Here is a 19,422-nt window from a genome sequence, read left to right on the forward strand (position 1 = left end):
TTTCACATATATTCTGACTTATTGATGTGCAATGAGGGGGTTTTTAAATATTTACCATAATAATATGATTTTTACTGAATCAAAACATTGCCAAATCAGAAGCAAAGCTGTTTAACAAGCATCGAAATGCAAAAAAAAAACAGTGTTTACTTGTATTTTTCTTCAATTTTTAATGACTAAAATATGTTAGAAGTTTTTCCCTTTTTTGTGTCTTATCCTTTATTGTTGATGAAAGGTTGAGTCAGTTAACCAGAATGAGATCAAATGTGAGCAGATGTTTACATTTTGACATACAAAACCATCAAGATTGAAAGAAAAACTACTAATTTTTTAGAAATAATCATAAACATTTTGTATTTACCTCGGCAAAGGACAGAGGTAAAACTCCAGATCGCTCTCTAGGAACTTTGGAACAGGCTTGAAAGCTTGAAGACCAGGTGCTGGATTCTAAACCGAAACATAGTGAGACAAATAAGCGACCAGACACGTGTGAAGAAACGTGTAATATTGTAGTTTGTATCTATTTGATGAAAGCCTTACAAAAATTCTGAGTGGGTTCACAGGACGAGGTCTAATCAGAGCGTCGGGAGCCCTGAAAGACAGAGCAGGAACTTCCTCTTCTGTTGAATTGGTGAATTCCCTCTGGACGTCAGTCTACAAAATTCAACTTATTTTTATAATTACAAAATAGAAAATAAAGCAAATGTTTGGACTCAGGTTATACCGTAGATCCAGAGCGAAGTGGCCTGGCCAGAGTTGTAGGAACATAGGAATGAAACGCATCCCATAATGAAACAGGTCGGTAGCCCATGAGCTTGTAGTGCTGAGGAACCTGAACAGATATTTAGGTGAATCAACCATGAAAAAGAGAAGAGTAAACATTTAAAGCTTTTCAAATGAGAATATTAAAATAACAGAGATTTTTTCAGTGGGTAAAACTGTCAAAAAAACATGAAAATGGTCCAAATCTCTTATAAGGTTCAGGAAAAAAAATCAAAATCCACTAACCAAACCAAAGCGAGGGGATGTCCAAAGGAAGTTCTGAAATTATTATGGGATGGCCTCAGGACCTACAAGTTGGCAGCCAATTTGTGGCAAAGTATGAAATCTATATCAGCTCAAATCTCCTTGGACATAAATTGGAAGCTACTTGAGAAAACATTTTTTAAATTCCTAGATTTTGAATGGCGCTAGCATGACAAGCTAGAAAAAGTGGCGCTCCCCTGTTGCTTGTCCATTTTTTTTACTGGAATATTGTGAAAATGTAATCCATGAATCCCTGGCTTAAGCTGATTGAAACGATATAACATATGATAGGAAGATTTCAGGAATGTGGGCGTGGGGTATAAAACACCTCCGTTGTCAAGGAAATCCAAAATCTACTTTTAGCAAATCTGAAAAAAATGGCATAGACTTGTTCGTCACCTACAGGCGGCCAAAAAATAAAATGGTTGCTATGGAGAAAAAACCAACAGAGGAGTGGCCATTTTGAAAAAAAGTGTTGTTTTTAATGAATTTGACTCCACGCAGGCAAAGCCGAAGGTTAAGATCCAGTAAGATCAGTCTCACAAGAGTTGCGGTCTTTTTTTAAGCTTTTTTTTGTTTGTTGTTTTTCTGTTGAAATCTGTTGTTTATATACTTTCTAGCATTTGATTTTTAAATTTAAAATGTCTTTTATTTTGAAGGATTTGTGTTTTAGTTCCTGCTTTAGTATTTCTTCTTAGATCATCATACGTCAGCTTACTTTCTTTATATTAGTTTGTGTGTTTTAGTTACATTTTTGATTAGTACCTGTAAGAGATATAGAAAGTGGGCGTGGCCAAATACCCCCCTTTAATGTAATTTGAAACCTTGTTTTTAGCTTGACGGTTGTTTCTGTTTTAACAAGATAGGACGTCACTAAGTCGCATCCATTTTAGAAAACAACAAGTCATAAACTAACCACCAGGAAGGAGCGTGTCAATCAAAAGAAAAAAAACAGTTTTTGCCCAGTCTGGAGGTTAAATATTAAACAAAATAAAATCCATAAAACTATAACCACAGAAACAAATAAAAAAAACTGTTTTTTCACTCATAAAGCTGGATTTATAGAGTGAATACGGTCAATCATTTACACTATAAGAAATCCCTTTTCTCTTTATTATCGTCAATCAAATGTTTGTATGTTTTTGACACGTGAAATCTTGAGCATACTTTGAACTATCTCTGTTTTGGAATTCCAAAAAATCTTTTCAGAAATCTTTTTACGCTTCTAAAGCATATAAAAGTTAAATAGCTAATTTTAAATAAATTTTTCTTGTTTCACAAAGCTTGAACTGCTTAATGAGCCAACTAGTGGTTAATTTGTGAACTGCAGATTTCATTTCTTTTTTGAATGGGCTTCAACCCTGAAGTCAAACACTTACCGTTAGTTTTATTTACTTAATAAAGTTTGCTTTTGATCAAGTTTTTAAGTTTTGTGGCCACAATTAAATATTAGAAACCTTTGCTTAAAATAAATTTGCTGCATATGGAGGTGTATCAGCTCAAGGTGAAGCTTACTTGTTTATATTTTATTTGTCTGCAAATAGAAAACACTGTATATATATGAAAACACCATTATTCTGAGATTTTCACTATAAAGGAAAAGCACAAAATCCAGAAAAACAACATTCCCCCGCAGGCGGTGACCGACATTTTTATCTTACATGACAGCATGTTAATAATGATGTAAATCTGTGGCATTTTATTGTAGATAAAGAGGTTGAGCCTCCAGAGTTTCCTGATAAATCCTACAGGTCGGGAAATAAACAACAAAAAAAAGAATGGAAGCACAAAAATAAAATGAAAAAGAAGTGGAGGATTTAATGGAGGATTAAAAGCTGACAATGTAGGGAAGCCCCGGCTGGGATGTTCGTGTCTAGCTGCTCCTGTCCACAGACATGCGGGTGGAGTTAATTGGTGATGCTAACCTGGTTGGAGTGTGAGAACATATGGCTGTCTGTTTCTGTGAGGGACTGGCATCCTGACAAGTGTCTGCACTGCCTTTTGGCAAATGTCAGCCGGGAGAGGCTTTGGCAGCCCGAAACTTTACAGAATGAAGTAAATAAATGGGATTTTTTTTTATTTTATGGGTTTATAACATCCAATTGTGACCAACAACTGGCACTGGGTAAACACCTACTGATTTACATGTGTGTGAGAAACACAGGTTTGATGCCTACTTGGAGCTGGAAGAGAGGGATGCGCGTCGTCGCGATCACGTCGATAGCGTCCACGGGTTCTGGCGCTAAATTACTGAAAGTCTGCAAATGTCAAGAAGACAAATGATTTGTTGTCCGGAGGACTTAATCAAACAGAGAGATCTCTTGTGGTTCACTCACCAAAGGATCGTCCTCATCGGAGAACACCAAGAACGACAGAGGAAAGACTTTGTCTGGAGGAATCTGAAAAGATTCCTTGTTTGATTCTTCAGCTGAAGCAAAAAAAAAAAAATCAAGAAAATTAGCTTTAATGTTTACAGAGACTAGACAAGACGCATTACCTGTGATATTGCGAGTGTGAATGCTTTTTGTTGAGTTGTTGAAGATGCTGAAGCTTTTGCTGAAAATAGTCATGCAATTTACTTTATTTGCTGAAATGCAAAAGCTATTTGCAAAATGTTAAATTTGCTAAAAAAGACTGGAAATTTTTTAAAGAACTAAAAGAACGCAAAAGTTGACCAACATTTCTGAAAAAATTGTAATAAAAATACTTAAAAATTCTTAATACTAGTTAATTTTGCAAAAATATTTAGTGTGTTGCTTAAATATGACTTAAACTCAAAATTACCCATAAAACCTCAGTTAATGCTAAATTAGCCCAAAAAGCTAGCTTGTAGCTTAAAAACTAGCTAGGCCCCAAAATAGCCAAAATGTCTCAGTAAACTAAATTAGTCCAAAACCTTAGCCTGTTGCTAAAACAGAAGCTAAACTCTAAATTAGCTTAAAAAACCCCTTAGTAAAAGCCAAATTAGCCAAAAAATCTAGCTTGTTGCTTAAAAATTAGCTGAACTAAAAATTAGCCCAAAATGTCTCAGTATCAAAAACCTTAGCCTGTTGCTCAAATATAAGCTAAACTCTAAATTAGCTTAAAAACCTGAGTAAATGCTAAATTAGCCAAAAAATAGCTTGTTGCTTAAAAACTAGCTAGGCACCAAAATACCCAAAAAATGTCTCAGTAAACTAAATTAGTCAAAAACCTTAGCCTGTTGCTAAAACAGAAGCTAAACTCTAAATTAGCTTAAAAAAAACTCAGTAAAAGCCAAATTAGCCAAGAAAACAAAAAAATAGCTAGCTTGTTGCTTAAAAAATAGCTAAACTACAAATTAGCCCAAAATTTCTCAGTAAACTAAATTAGTCCAAAACCTTAGCCATGTTGCTAAAATAGAAACTAAAAAAATTAGCCTTAAAAACCCCAGTAGATAACAACGTAAATTGGTAGATAAGGTAAATTGTGCAATTTAGAAATAGGTAAATTGCGTTATTTCTGCAGATCGGTGAATGGGAAATGAATTGCAAAAGTTAGAAATGGTTCATAGAAGCTAAACTATAAGTTAGCTTAAAAAAACCACAGTAGATAACAAATTAGCCAAAAACGTTAGCATGTTGCTAAAATATTAGCTTAACTCCAAAATAGCATAAAAATACCTCAGTAGCTGCCAAGTTACCTAAATGAGCAAGCATAATGCTAATTTAACAGCTCAATTAAGATTTTTTTGAAAATTACTATAAAAGATGAAAACATAACTCAGGAATATACATTTAAAAGCTGTAAATCTAAAGACTTTCTCATTCATTTAAAATGGGGCATATGTTGGTTAATATTTCAAAAATTATGAAGTTTATGAATATCAAAAGTACAAGCAGTAATGTCCTGAACGAGTTGAAGGTTTTTATACCAAGATTGCTGAAATCACTGAAAGTGTGACTGAAAACATAAAGAAAGGAGCAGGAAAACCACTAACTTGTGCATATATTGTCTCAAACCTTTCAGTATGGAGGGAAGGTTCTTCCTCAAACAGGCCAGTCTCCTCTTCATCCGACACTGGATTACGATCTGGAGGAGACAGGTGAAGAGACAGCTTCACCAGTCACTCATAGTCGTGATCTCTAGAGAGTTGTCAGGCTGGAGATGTCAGTTCACCCGGGTTACATCTCACTTCTGGCATTTAGGACTTTTTTCTCTGGGTCTTTGAGGAGTTACAGAGATGGGACGTGTGTCCTGTCGCACTTTGCAGATTAAAAGCAAGAATAAAACAGACCGAGTTCACACTGAAAACTAAAATTGTCCTTGGAATAATAAATTCCTCCACCTTAAGAAAGGACATTCCTATCATCTGTGACCTAAAACTCATTGAAGATTTGGTACGTTTTTATTTCATTTTACTAAAGTGATTTACAAAAATAAACACAAATATGAAAACATCCAACACTGATGAGACCTTCTAAAAGTTAAGATCACTGTTAGACTAAAATCAGTTCAAAGCTTCTCTCTTGACTTGGTTTGATCTGATGCAGCAACAAAGGAAAAGAAATCCAAAAGTGTAACAGTTTAAGGAGAGATTTCCTCTAGTTTTGTTGCCAGTTTTTAGAACATGTGGTTTGTAGACCTCAAGGATTGGGGCCAAAGAGTCGGAGTTTGTCCTTGTAAGGCTTCAAAAGACAAACATTTAAATGTAAAGAGGACAACAGTGGGGTTATGTGTCAATTTACTAGCTAAAGACTGACTCCAATAAAAATGGTAGTTTGGGTGTTTTTTTTCAAAAAGTGGCGCGGAGGGTGCCCCCTCCGCGCCACTTTTTGAGATTTTGGGTGTCCCTAACTTTTTTTGACGTGCTGACTGTTCCCATTAAATCAGGGGTACCCAGTCCTCAGGACATGACACTAACCCTAACCAGGTGTTGGGTTAGTTTTGTCAAAAAACCTTTCCACTAATTTCATCGTAGCTCCGCCCTAACTGGTCCGCTCCATTGTTCTATGGACCTACAACCAACAGAGGACCAAAACTGGTTCAACTCAGTCCTGCTTAATGGGTCCATTTTATAATGAAAATGCTCAAAGTACCGATCCGGTCCAGACCGCTCAGTGGAGACGAGGCATTAGGGTCCTGGTCCAGTCCACATCCAGAGGGTTGGGGCCCCCTTATTAGCCGCCCTTGAACCGGTACCAATTCGCAGCCCGGAAATTGGAGAGTCCTGATTTAGTGGAGCCAGCATGTCAAAAATGACGAGTTGGGGTCACTCAAAACGGCAAAAAGTGAGACAGAAGGGGCCCAAACATACGTCCATATATGACCAGTTGGGAGTGAGAATGTGTTGGTGACAGACTCACCCTTTCATGGACACTTACGTTACTTTCGCACATGTCGCATTTCAAGAACGCGCTTTAGCATATGATGTTCTGTCGCTACCGGATACTCCACTCACAGTTGGAAGAAGCTCGGTTCGTCTTTTGTCTTTCACAGCTCTATTCTAATATACGACAGTCTTGGTGTCATATAAGTCCAGCCGGGCACAAACCACAATTATTATTCTTTCCAAAGTGATCAATTTTGACACTACAGTGTGCTGAAAACGTCACTCCTAAATCCCAGTCTGTGATTGGTCAAAGTTCAACTGGTTTAACTTTTGATGCACATTTAAAGGACACACGTTTTGTATATAGGGCCCAAAAACTTACTTAAAATTGTGTGAACGCAAGAGTTTGGAATGTGAAAGCTCAAAACGTTTACTTTACATTGAAATTGGTCCCATGAACGCACATGTGAGCAAAGTATTAGAGGCAATTAGGAGTCACCAATTAACCTATACAGCATTAACGAGCATTTTCCATAATTTAGTCTAAATTTTGGTCAAACATTTACATTTCTCCACTAAAATTACCCATAATCCTAAAGTCTGAATAACTCCGGGTTTATGTATTTAAGTTGTTTTTATAGCCTAATTATAAGATGAACTGAGATTACACAGAAAAACAGAGCTAGAAGAAGCGATAAGATTGTTTGTGCGGCCGCATGCCGCGAACTATCAAACAAATCTCAATCTCCTAAACCACTGAAAATTGCCGAGCACACCGGTATTAAGGCCCCGATGGAGTTCTCCACGTGGCTGGAGCAAAATGATGGGATCAGAGCCCCGCCGGGATTAAGGAGTGGAGCTTATCGCGTGTACCTTGCGGGCTGCCTGCTGAAACAGTCGCAGAAGTCTGAGTCGCAGCTCCCACGGAACAGGGCTGTGAAACGGGAGGGGCGTAGACCTCTCAGGAACCTGCAAGAAGAATTCAGTATGGTTTTAATCATATATAAGAGCACAAAATGTCCTAAAAGGTGAGAAAATGTTGGATTTTTTTTGTTTAAGGGCTATTTGTGATTAATTGGTTTAAACGGTTCAAGGTGAAGTGTTTGGATTCCACACACTTATAATTGGTTGTTTATTGTTCGAGAAATCCCAGGACTATCATAAATAATCATAATAGATGACCTGAGTGAACAATAACCTCCCACAGGTGCAATAACATATCGATTTTGAACAGTTTTTCTGAGGATAAAAGAAAGTACTGCAACCAGGTCAGAGAATGCAGGTATGCGATTGTTATCTCAGGGTCAGGGGTTATTGTGAGACCGGTGTAGCAGGGGAGTTTCTTCATGTGTAAATGAATCAAAGACCGCTGAAGCAAACCTGTTCTGCTTCACGAAGCACCCTTTCGGATGAAAGTATGGTTACTCCAGGAGCAGAGTCTTCTGCATCTCCTCCTCTAAGCTGCAACACAATTAGCAAGAGAAGCAAAGTGATTTTTCATAGTAAATAAAAGGGCCAGAAGGTTCCAGTTAATCGCCTGAAGGTGCTTTGGAGAAAGTATCAACAGAATAGGTCAAAAAACGTCCCATCTGTTTGCACCTGATGACCAGTGGCTCCAACATTTATCAGACGTCCAGAGAGCACTCTGCATAGCACGACCAATTTCATCTACCTGAGAGCGCACGGACTACTGAAGCAAGGAGGAAACACAATTATTTCCTTAGCCTGAACTGCTGAGTGAGAAGCTCAACGGCTTGTTATTGACAGATAGGGTGGGTCTAAAGGCAAAAAGAAAATGCCTCAAAAACAATATTAATGCCCGTCTGGTTTGGTTTACTTTCACACTGCACTTTTGAGAGTGGACACAACCATCTAGAGGGGTCAAATAGCTCCTTGTTTTTTTTTGTGAAGTTGCCAAATATGAGCTCAAATAAGGTACAAACTAAAGTTTTATGGAAAAAAAAATAGCTAATTATATTCCAGAAAAGAGCTTCTTCCAATTAGCGTAACTATTCAACTGATGACGCAATTATTGTAATTCCAGTGAATTCTAAAACGGAGACAAAGCTGACTTTATAGTAGTGAAGTGTTTGCGTACTCGAAGTAAATCAGCTGATTTTGTGGCAAAGAAAAGCAGCTTTGTTCGATGGAATATTAAGGCAAAAAAAAGTAATGTTAGAGATTAAAGATTATTTAGATTAAAACCCATAAATTTACAACTTTAAATCCCGTAAATTTACAATGTTTTTTTCTTATAAATTTACAATGTTTTTTCGAGTAATTTTTTTTTTCGTAAATTTACGAGATTTAAAGTCATAAATTTACGGCTTTAAAACGTGTAAATTTACGAGAAAAAAAGTCATAAATTTAGCCTATGAAAAATATGACTTTATTCTCGCAATTTAACAGTTGTAAATTTTTTCTTGTAAATTTACGAGGTTTTTTTTTTTTTTTTTGGTACACCTATGAGATTTAAAGTCATAAAATTAAGATTTTATAAACACACAAATTTATGAGAAAAAATACATAAATTCAGCCTATGACTTCTTAAGACATAAATTCTTGTAATTTAGTCGTTTCTCTCTTTTAGTAGTTTCGGCTTATTTAAATAAGTAGCTTCAGGTTTTATTTGCTAAAATGCTTTTTTTTCGTTCATGTCGCCGATCCCTTTTCTTCTAGCTTGCATTCAGTCAAGAACACAACCCCAATTATATCAAGCAATGCCAATTTGGTGATTTATCGTTGTATTTATTGGTTTATGATGGGAAGGTCCATCTTTAAACAAAAATCTGTTATTTTAATAGATTTTTCAAATAAAAACAACCCTATAATAACATTTTAATGGACTGCAAATTTGCTTTCTTCTCTTTTGTTTGATGAATTTACTGAACGTGATCAATCTACTAGAACGTTTTTTATTTTATTCTTTAAGGAAACGGATGCAGACTCAAACCCTTCAAGCAAAAAACAAATATGCTGATTCAGCAACAAACTTTGCTTTACAGTTTTCTTTAATATGACAATGAGTGACGAATACGTGCAACAAAACTATAAATTATGTCACCGAACTGAAAGCGTTTGCTTTTGTGTTGTGGTTTTTTAATAAAGATGAAAAATGGATCCACAAAAGGATCTGAGAGTTCCTCCTTCCATGAAGAACGAGCTCCAATAAAACACCAAAGGGAGGTGATATAAAGCTGTAAAGCGGAGACGGCATGGCAGCAAATACTTCTTTCTCTATGTGCGCGCTATAAACAGAGGAAGAGGTGAGGCAGGAAGTGGCTCACATGTCTGTGAGAGTCCTCGAATAATCAAACGCTGATGGAACTTGTACTTCAGAGCTGAGGATACTTTAGAAATGTGCGACATTTCCATTATAAATCAGAAAAACTACAGTAATGCAGCAGCTGTTTTATGTTACAGATGAAGTCCTAGACTTGATTTGAATGTCTAAGAAGTGATATAGAAAGTTGTTGTTGTATGGTCCACAGGTGCTCCCTGCCCCCGCCCTCACAGGCTAATCTGACTCTCCCCTTCTGCCCCAGAGCTCCATGTGACAAATTCATTAAACAAAAACACTTTTTTTCAAAATAGTAGCTTTTTGTTTGTTTTATCTCCATAGCAACCATTGCATTTTTTGGTCATCGGTGGGTGACGAATAGATTCATGTATTTTTTAGAAGAATTGTCAAAAGTATTTTTTTTAATTTCCTTGGCAACGAGATTTTTTTTTTTTTTAATAAATATACCTATATTCTTGACGTGTGAATATTGTGGGTCATATTGTTTTGGTTATCTTGAGCCAGCGATTCATGTAGTAAAAGTCAGCAAAATTCCAGTAAAAAATAAGTGAGCAGTAGGAAAACGCTAGTTTTTCGTGCTTGCTATGCTAACACCGTTCAAAATCCACAAACGTACAAACCCAACACTTTTTCTCCAAGTAGTTTTCCAATGATGCTCAAGGAGTTTATATAGGTGCTGATACAGTATATCTAAATTTCTAGGAGAAGCTTAAATTTGTACCTAGTACTAAAGGTATTTTTTTTAAAAAGGAAATTCAAGATGGAGGTCAAAGGTCAACAAAACTTTGGTTGTAGTTTTAGACTTAATCTGGCGGTGTGCGTGTGAAATTTTGTAAAGAACAAAAGTTTTCTTTTCCTTTACTGTGCAAAATTGTGAACATCAACAAACTTCCCACTTTGCCACAAAAATGGCCGCCAAGCTGTATTTCCTGTGGCCATCCCATAATACTTTTAAACTTCCTTTTGATATCCCCATCATGTATGTTTTGGTTTCGCTAGTGAATATTTAAACATTTTTATATAGTTTTTCCCACTGTGATGTCACCTTTTTTTTTTAAAGGAGGTTCACTTTGCCCAAAATTCATCATATGCTGGTACTTTAACTTTAATAACAATCTAATTAGAACAAAAACATTGGACATGGGAGACATGGACATTGATCAATTTCTCTAACTTGGGCAGGGTTTAGGGGGAATAATTCAGAAAAGGTGTGAAGAAAATTTACTTTTTCTTGCATTTTATTGTATAACTAATGGGATTTATGGAATACAAACCGAAATTCAGGATCATATTAATGCAGAGTGTTGAAATTTACCTTTTTACTCTTTACTATAATTTACTGTTTTTATGGCCTGAATGTCTTCTTCTTCTTTTTCCATTTTTTAAGATGTTTTTTGTCCTTTACCCTTTCTCACACTGACCTGAAACACACCAGAGTTTATTTCCAAACTAACCAAGCCACTCATTCTCGGTTGGACCATGTTTGGAGTTCAGGTAAGCTCGTACACCTGCTGAACCAAGAGGATCACCAGAGGAAACCAATTTTGGTGTGGGTTAAGCAAATATGGCAGAGCGAACCAGCCTTGACACAGAAAATAGGATTTTTAAAACTAAAGTACATATTTACTGATCTGCTCATCTCAGGTGTACCAAAAAAAAAAAAACATCTTCATTCTGCTTGCTGTACAAACCCTCCACAGCCTGCAGGTTTGGAAACTGCGTCCCAAATGTTACGTGTTATTACCACTAAATAAGACGAAAAAGGTTACAGACTAGACGGCCAGAGGCGGTTCTTTAAAGAGGAGCTCTCTGCTCAGCGAGTGAGAAAGCCTACCGTGAGTTCATCCAGGGCTGCTTCCCGTTCCTCCAGGATCTGCTTCCTGGTTTGCTCCGACATGGGATCCATGCCCAGACGAGTCTGGCTGCGGAAGTTTTATGGAAACACGTTACAAAAAAAAAAAAAAAAAGAGTGATTAGATCTTCACATATAATAAACTACATTTCTTATGAATTTTAACTTCAAAACAAGAATTTGTGAAAAAAAAAGCTACATTTAAATGTCTGTTTTAGTACCACTTCTTTTGGGCCTCTTCTTCCTCCCTTTTGACACCCCTCACTTGCCTGCTCTGCGGCGCCGCCACGTTTTCACTGGTACCGACTGCAACCAGAGGAGCAACAAGGTTTGAGGCGTACCAAGAAAAAAAACCTAGCCTGCTACAGACTTCCCCTCCCCCCTCTGCCTTTGCCATCCTGGTCCGTGCTACGCCTGACGAATTCCGTTTTCAAAATGGCAGTTTTTCTGTTCATTTATCTCCATAGCAACCATTTTGTTTTTTGTTTGCGTGGGAATGATGAACAGATTGATGTCACTTTTAGAAGAATCTACAAAAGTAGGATTTTGGATTTCCTTGACAATGGAAAGTTTTTGTTAACCCCACCCACATCCCTAATATGTTCATATGCTATGCTGTATCATTTTGTTCAGCTTGAGCCAAAGATTAGATTTTTACAATATTCTGGTAAAAAAAAAAAGTGCAAGTGAAACAGAAACGCCACTTTTGCAAGCTCAACATGCTAACTCTAAGCTTAATTTTTATACAAAAAAGTGATTTTTTTTTTTTTATGTCAAGCTTCTTCCGGAGGTCAAAGGTTAATTAAACTTTGGTAGTGGTTATAGACTTAATGTGGTGGCATGTGTTGAAAAAACACTCAAAAAGTTTTCTTTTTCCATATTGTTCGAAAACTCTTGTTAAATAATAAAAATCACCAAACAACATGCTACAGCTATAATGGTCCTGTGGCCATCCCATAATAATTTGAAACTTCTTTTAGATAATCCCAACACGTGTTTACAGCGGGTTTCGTTAGTGCATTTTTTAATTTTTTCTTTAATGGTTATGCCCGTTGTGATGTCATCATTTTTGGGGGGCGTGGGGTGTTGTTCACTATGTTAAAAACGTATAGTGAGCGTTTCAGTATGTGGCAGGGGCAACCTTTTCTGCTCAAAGGCGCAGTATGAAAGAGAAAAATGGCAAAAACAATCTGGTTCCTGCTGGACACAAAAACCCTGATTCTTTCGGCGAGCGTGTCGGCTTTAATCTCCAGGATGGACGGACCTTTCTTGGGGTTTTTAACGCTGGGTTTATTGATGTCTTTGATGGGCATCTTGGCCGCCCCTGCAGGGGTGCAGACATCCACTGGAGGTGTTAATCCATGCCTAACACCTGCCTGATCTCCCAGCCTCTGCAAAAGGAAAGCTCGTGAGGCAAAGGATAAAAATAGATATTATCCAGAGACACATGTCCAGAGACATTTGCCTTAAAGAAGGTAATAGAAACTTAAAGATGAGAAAAAATGTTAACTTTACCTTACCTTGAGTTTGTTAGCCTCCTTGCTTGATTTGGGTTTGTTTCTTTTCAGTGGTGCAAGTCCTTTCTGTTCTGGAGGAGCTGCCTCTTTCAGACTCAGCTGATCCTGCAGAACGCTGTAAGAAAAAACTCTTCAATCGCTCAGTTGTGTTTGACTAAGGAAAAGCTCATCTGCTCCCTCCTCCTTCAGTGTACATTCACATGCATGTGTTTGATCTGTGTTTAAATAAGGCTAAATAAAAAAAAATAAAAATAAACAACAAATCCTAAAAGTGTGTAATAGAAATATAAATGATTATAATTAATGTAGAAATGGTCTTCTTCTTTTTTGGTCTGAGCTCTTATTGAGCAACACTGCCCCCAAATGATCAGTTGGTGGTACTGCATGGTTTTTCCAGCTCTGAACCAAAAAAAAAAAACAAAGTTTCATATCTGTTAGTGTTCATTTGATCCCCATTTGAAGGACTTTCCAAATGTAAAACCTTGAGAGGAACTTTCATTCTTTCCCAAAAAGTAAGTAAGTTCCCATTCACTGATTAGAGCAGGGGTCTGCAACCTGAAGCTCCCGCTTTGAGGTAAAAAAAAAAAACAGTTGAAGGACAGTACGCACAAATCCACAAGACCCCTGAATTTTATATAATTCCTCAATTCTTCAAGCAATTCAGTTTCATAGTTTACCAAAGTCCCGTTTTTTATAACATTTTCAAAGATTTTTGAGTGCTACTTAAGGAAGATTTTCAATTTTTGAACAAATTTAAGGACTTTTAGTGGTTAGAAAATACTGCAGATGTTACCCCCATCTTTTACCCCCAGTGTTTCCTGTGGGATCTATCATATCAGGTCTTGTCTGCTTGGTCTGGGGTCGTTGCCGTGGTTCTCGCCCTTGCTGGGGCGGCTGGAGTCCTGCACTGCAGCCTCACAGCTGTGGAGTGGACTCCGTTGCTGTCCCGGTCTGGGTGGGCGCCATGGCGATGTTCCTTTGACCGAGCTGGCTCCTGGTATGATAGAATCCTCAATACTGTCTCCTCACAGCAGAGCCAAGCCTTAAGTTTATTTTACAAGTTTTATTTATTTATTTTATTTATTTTTATTTTTTCATTGTGTGTGGGGTCATGGGTGTATGTGATATGGGGAGGGTGTGTGTGTGTGAAGGGTGGGTTGGGCTTTTATTGTGTATGTTTTGTTTTTAAATGTGAAGCGCCTTGAGTTACTCGCAAGTATGAAAGGCGCTTTTATAAATAAAGTTTGATTGATTGATGTCACTTACTTAGCACTTATTTCATTTTATTCTGTTAGATTTAAACATTTCTGATTAAGCTGCACCAAAAACAGTCAAATAAACGCTTTTTTATGACAGTTAAACCACTAAATTTGCTCAATTGGAAAGATCTTAAGGGGTAAAGGGTGTCTTTTATTTTGAAAGGAAGCCATGTGAACCTTTGTCGAAAGTTATAAACTTTTTCATATTTTTAATAAAGGCTTTATTCTCTTTGTGTTTATGTTTTGTTTATGCCAAAATGACGATAGCTGCTTTCTACTTATCACAATAGGAATCACACAAATACAAAGCAGTCTCTTGTGCTCGGTGTGAAAGCACCTTAAAGGGGGACGTTTGTGGCTCGCAGTCAGTAATAAATAAACCCGCTTGGCTCTTTAAGTATTGAAGGTTAAAGGGTTTAAATTAGAGCTTTAATTGGAATGCATTTTTAAAAATACGTCCTTATGTTCATGTTTCACACTAGGTCTAAAAGCTCCTTTTCACATGTTAAGTTTTTCATTTTATTCCAAAACTTTTTGAGAATTCCACATAGAACAGACTTTTTAGACCGTTTTTCTTTTAAAGAGCCATACTTGCTTTTCGTAACCCTTCCGCTCTCCTGGCTTGTTTACATTAAAAGTAGGGTCATCTGGGCCCCACAAGACAGCACACTGAACTTTTTTTTTTATCATTGATTTTTGAGTGTCACTAATGTTCATGGCAGACATAAAATCCTGTCCACCTTTGTCCACATTTGTCATGGAAGGAATCACACATCAATATATGGTTGGAGTCATCTGGACCCCAAAGATGGCGGTTAAGTATTTTATAGTAAACTATAACCATATATATATATTTTTTTTCATTAATCATTCATATATATATATATATTACCTTTGGCAGACTAAAGACCAAATTATTTAGGAAATATGAAATATTTTTTTTAACTCTTTTTCTCCCCAGAAATAAGACACCTCGATCTCTGAGGTTCCGCCTTTTGCTGCTTGTGGGTGCCGCCCATTTCGTGACATCATTTTATAGCCGGCCTTGGGAGCGTGTCTACGTTTCGCCGAAAAAAAACATCCGAACTTTTTCTGCCTTTGGCAGCCCCAGTCATTGCTACACTGGTTGTAGCGGTTGAGCTAGATGAGCGCAGAGCTAGCGGCTGAGGACCGCTAGTTATGCTGCAAAGTTAGAGGCTGATTATCACTAACTGAGCGGCAAAGTTAGCGGCTGAGCACGTTAGCTAAGCGGCAAAGTTAGCCCCTCCTCACCCTAGCTGAGCGGCAAAGTTAGCGGCTGATAACACTAGCTAAGCAACAAACTTAGCGGCTGATCACTGATAGCTGAGCAGCAAATTTATGAGCTGATTACTGCTAGCTTAGCAGCTAAATTAGTGGTTGATCACGTTAGCTGAGCGGCAAAATTAGCAGCTGATCACCACTAGTTGAGCAGCGAAGTTAGCGGCTAACCCCTGCTAGCTGAGCGGCAAAATAGCACCTAATTACTGCTAGTTGAGTGGCGAAATTAGCAGTTAATTAGCAGCTGGGGGGCAGTGCTGGCAGCACAGACTCTTCCCGAAAGGGGCGGTTCTCAATTTGTGACATCAGCTTTTGAGAACCTGCTCGCTTTTGTGGTTTGGGAGGGGCTGGTGCTCAGAGCTCAGTTTTTTAGGGGAATAATGCGTGAACGGATCAAAATACCGCTTCACTGAGGAATGAATATTACAATACACTTAAAGCTTAAAAAGTTGATTTTGCATGGTGTAGGGGCTTTAATTTAGAGACACTTTTGGGTTCAAATGAAGAAGCAGCTACAAAAAGGAGTAGAACTTTAGCCCAAATGAAATATCCTGTATGAACAGACGAATGTTTAAATACCAAAGTGAAGGCAAGGAATGTCGTGAAGAACCAGGAGCCAAAATCCCTTGACAACTATGTGAGAGACTAACTGTACAGGAAAAGAAAAATATTGCTAGTAAAGCTGGATGAACAAACTTTAAAGTCATTGCCTTTTTTAGTAAAACTTTCCTTCACTTCCTTTTTTTCACTTTACTTCTTTACTTTGAAATATTGTAATTTTTTGTTTGTTTTTTTAAGCAACTGGATGAAAACTTGACATATTTCTATAAACAGTAAAATGATGAAACCTTCACATTAAACATGTGAAAAGGTTAAAAGTTCTCTGACCCCTCTTGCGCGTCGACATAAGGTCTGTTTGTTTTGTGACATATGGACAGTGAGGAGTTGAAGGGTGTGGGGGTGGCAGCGAGACTGAGCAATAAGGTCACCTGTCAGATATTATCAGCCCTATTCCCATCTCAATTTTCTTTTTTGTAAAAGTGAGGGCGAAACGTCGTCAAACGGGATAATGCAATCCAGCACAGCGTTGCTGCTGCGGCGGCGGCGTCTAAATGTAGCTTTGAAACGCTGGGGAGTTGACTGGGAGCATCTCCGACGCTGAAGATGTACCAGGGGATCCATTGGAAGTGTCTTTATTAGATAACATCAGGTAGAAAATGGATTACGTTGATGGAAATGCACTGCAGAAGCCCTTTCATTAAGATATTACCAGGATAATCATCAGCTTATGACAAGAATAGCCACTATCTCTGTAAGGTGAGTCAGTCAGGTCGAAACAGGGCTGACATTTTTTTTTCTTCCATCTTTCACATGCTCACATCTCCTCTGCTTGTTGGGGGACACAACAAACAGAAGGAGAGTGTTTTATATGCTAAACATCCACCGCCGAGCGTATCTGTCATAATATCACTGCGCCAGATACCGAGTTATTTCCATGAATTATTAACTTTGGGCCGAGATAAGAGCAGGCGGAGCGGTGGAAGGCGGCCGCCGTGATGGATGGCACCGCCATTCTCATGGGAACGGAATTCAACTCTGGGCTGGATGCTCGCTGGAGGAGGAGGAAAGGGAAACAAAAATAAGAGTATAAATGAGATCTTCTAATCAGCGCGCGTGGACATTTCCTGTGGACCCTCCTGGATGATTAGAGGGTCACTGTTAAGTTACATACACACCAGGGATTTGACACATGTTCAAGAACACGCTAAACGCAGGGTCTTGAATGCCCATTTGGCCCATAGAGTTCACACTGCACAAGTAGGGAGGGGCTTCTTCTTCTTCTTTTTTTTCTAGTGTTTAAAATTTCTCGTTGGCATTTCTATTTCTATTTTTGAGGGGCCAAAATCCAAAACATACCTTAGGTCGCAGACTAAACAGGATAAAAATGTATTCAACACACTAAAAACAAATTTTTAAAACTTTAAAAATGTAACTTTTTAACATAAATATAAATAAAAAAAAGGCAGGAATATAATTCCAGTATAAATCAACTTAAACTTTAAATAACGTTCAATATTTTAATCTCCATAAAATTATTTGTTGTCAAAATAAAATGATGTATTTTAATAGCAATAAAATAAAATGATTTGGAGGGCCGGATATAATTACCCAGAGGGCCGGAGCCCCCCGGGCCTTGACTTTGACACATGGTCGATATATGGTGTCATAAAATTTCATTCAAACTCATTATTTTCTCCTCCATGATGATTTTTAAACGGTTGGCCCTTTCATGAATTAAAGAGGACGGCATCCAGACTTCACTACCAAATCAGAGTCTCTGATTGGTTAAAGTTCAACTGGTTTTCCTTTCAACTGGACAAATACGCTGGTCTCAGAAAGCCAAAATCCCATAGACTTCTTCAGAGAAATAAACAAATATTAATCCGTCATAATAACCATTCTTGCTCTGCTGTCTCTTTTTAACATTTTAACCTTTTTTTTCATGATATATTCCAGGTTCAAAAATAATTATTTAAGACGTATGAAAAATGTATGTAAAGTAGCAAAATAAGAAAAGTATTTAAACAACAAAAATCTGAAAGAAAATGAGAAGAAAAATCTTGTAAATTCTCACCCTCGTAAATTACGTCAATAATATTCTTAAGCCCAGTATACCAAAAATCACATTACAGATGTAACTCTCATTTCCAAATACACTCAAACGAAGAACACTATTTATTGATTTTACTTCACAAACTGTTTACTTTGGCTTAAAAAGCTTCTAATCCAATCTAACACTTTGCCAAATCTTCACAATTTATTTATCAATATGCAGTGGTTAATTGTATCAAAAGCTTTTAATAGATCAATAAATATTCCAATGACATGTTTCTTATATTTTCTATCACATTGATACGGATCAGTGATCAATTTGATGTGAACCCATATATATATATATTTTGCTATTTTCATTTGATTTGGAAATGAACCTGTTTGGAATGATGAATTATAAATGTATTCTTATGGTTTCAAGATTGCATCGATTATTATTTTTACCAAAGCTATGTCAATGTAATTAGCATCGGTGGAGAGTTTACCCTTCATTCCTCTCACGGTCTTTAATATTTCATATTGTCTTTATCGGAAGTTATTCAACATGAACTGGCCAATCAGATGCCTCAATAAGAGTATGTAAAGTGTTTGATTGACCGATTCTCCCCCGAGCCCGCTTTCAGTGGAAGGGGTGTGGCTTTCCAACAAGCTCACTCCTGATTAGCGAGAGCGGTTGCCATAGAAATGATGACTCAGACGGACTTGGACCAATCACTGCTTACTAATGTCATCTGGTTACAAAGTGGCGAAACTGGTATCGCGGAAAAATGGCGACTGAATTGACTTCATTTCGTTGTAAACAGAGGTAAGTTTTAAGACAGAAACATTTACAGACTTCTCAATAGAAGTGAGAGCTTGATCGCGCGTTTTCAGAGGGCGATGTGAACGTAGCTTAAAGGGTACCCAAACAAGGAAGTTGGAGGCTGACTCCACCCACAGCCGAAATTTGAAAATCCAGTCAGAGGGGTGGGGCTTAGGGGCAGGACTGTTATCATTACTGGAGCAGCAGATCATGATGTCAGACTTCTGAAACTTACATAGTTTGACCAATCACAAAATCCAACTGTAATACATCCATTCAACCTGTAGGGGGCAGCACACAGGCAATTTTTGACTATATTTTGAAGAATTCAACAGTTTTATTTCAATTTGTCGAAAATTTGGCTATGATCAACAGACAGCACTTTTAAAGCTCCATTTATAGAGGTCAACAGCCAAAAAAAGTTAATTTAGGGTTTGGTTACCCTTTAAGTGTCTTATGAGAA

The 19,422-nt window shown here is 37.5% G+C and overlaps 1 protein-coding gene across 4 annotated transcripts in view; it reads right to left on the reverse strand.

Moving 5' to 3' along the window:
* Positions 1 to 19,422, reverse strand: part of cfap221 (cilia and flagella associated protein 221) — a 37,704-nt gene that overhangs the window by 9,121 nt on the left and 9,161 nt on the right. For all 4 annotated transcript variants that reach the window (XM_024294415.2, XM_024294414.2, XM_024294416.2 and 1 more), the window contains exons 9-20: positions 12,990 to 13,101; positions 12,734 to 12,860; positions 11,691 to 11,775; positions 11,452 to 11,539; positions 7,697 to 7,777; positions 7,190 to 7,285; positions 5,007 to 5,076; positions 3,363 to 3,454; positions 3,204 to 3,284; positions 725 to 832; positions 541 to 654; positions 362 to 447 (exon numbers count right to left, since the gene is read on the reverse strand). In XM_024294415.2, coding sequence (XP_024150183.1) covers positions 362 to 447; positions 541 to 654; positions 725 to 832; positions 3,204 to 3,284; positions 3,363 to 3,454; positions 5,007 to 5,076; positions 7,190 to 7,285; positions 7,697 to 7,777; positions 11,452 to 11,539; positions 11,691 to 11,775; positions 12,734 to 12,860; positions 12,990 to 13,101 — 1,140 coding nt within the window. The remainder of the gene's footprint in view (positions 1 to 361; positions 448 to 540; positions 655 to 724; positions 833 to 3,203; positions 3,285 to 3,362; positions 3,455 to 5,006; positions 5,077 to 7,189; positions 7,286 to 7,696; positions 7,778 to 11,451; positions 11,540 to 11,690; positions 11,776 to 12,733; positions 12,861 to 12,989; positions 13,102 to 19,422) is intronic.

The sequence above is a fragment of the Oryzias melastigma genome, linkage group LG2, assembly GCF_002922805.2.
Source record: "Oryzias melastigma strain HK-1 linkage group LG2, ASM292280v2, whole genome shotgun sequence".
Lineage (NCBI taxonomy): Eukaryota > Metazoa > Chordata > Actinopteri > Beloniformes > Adrianichthyidae > Oryzias > Oryzias melastigma.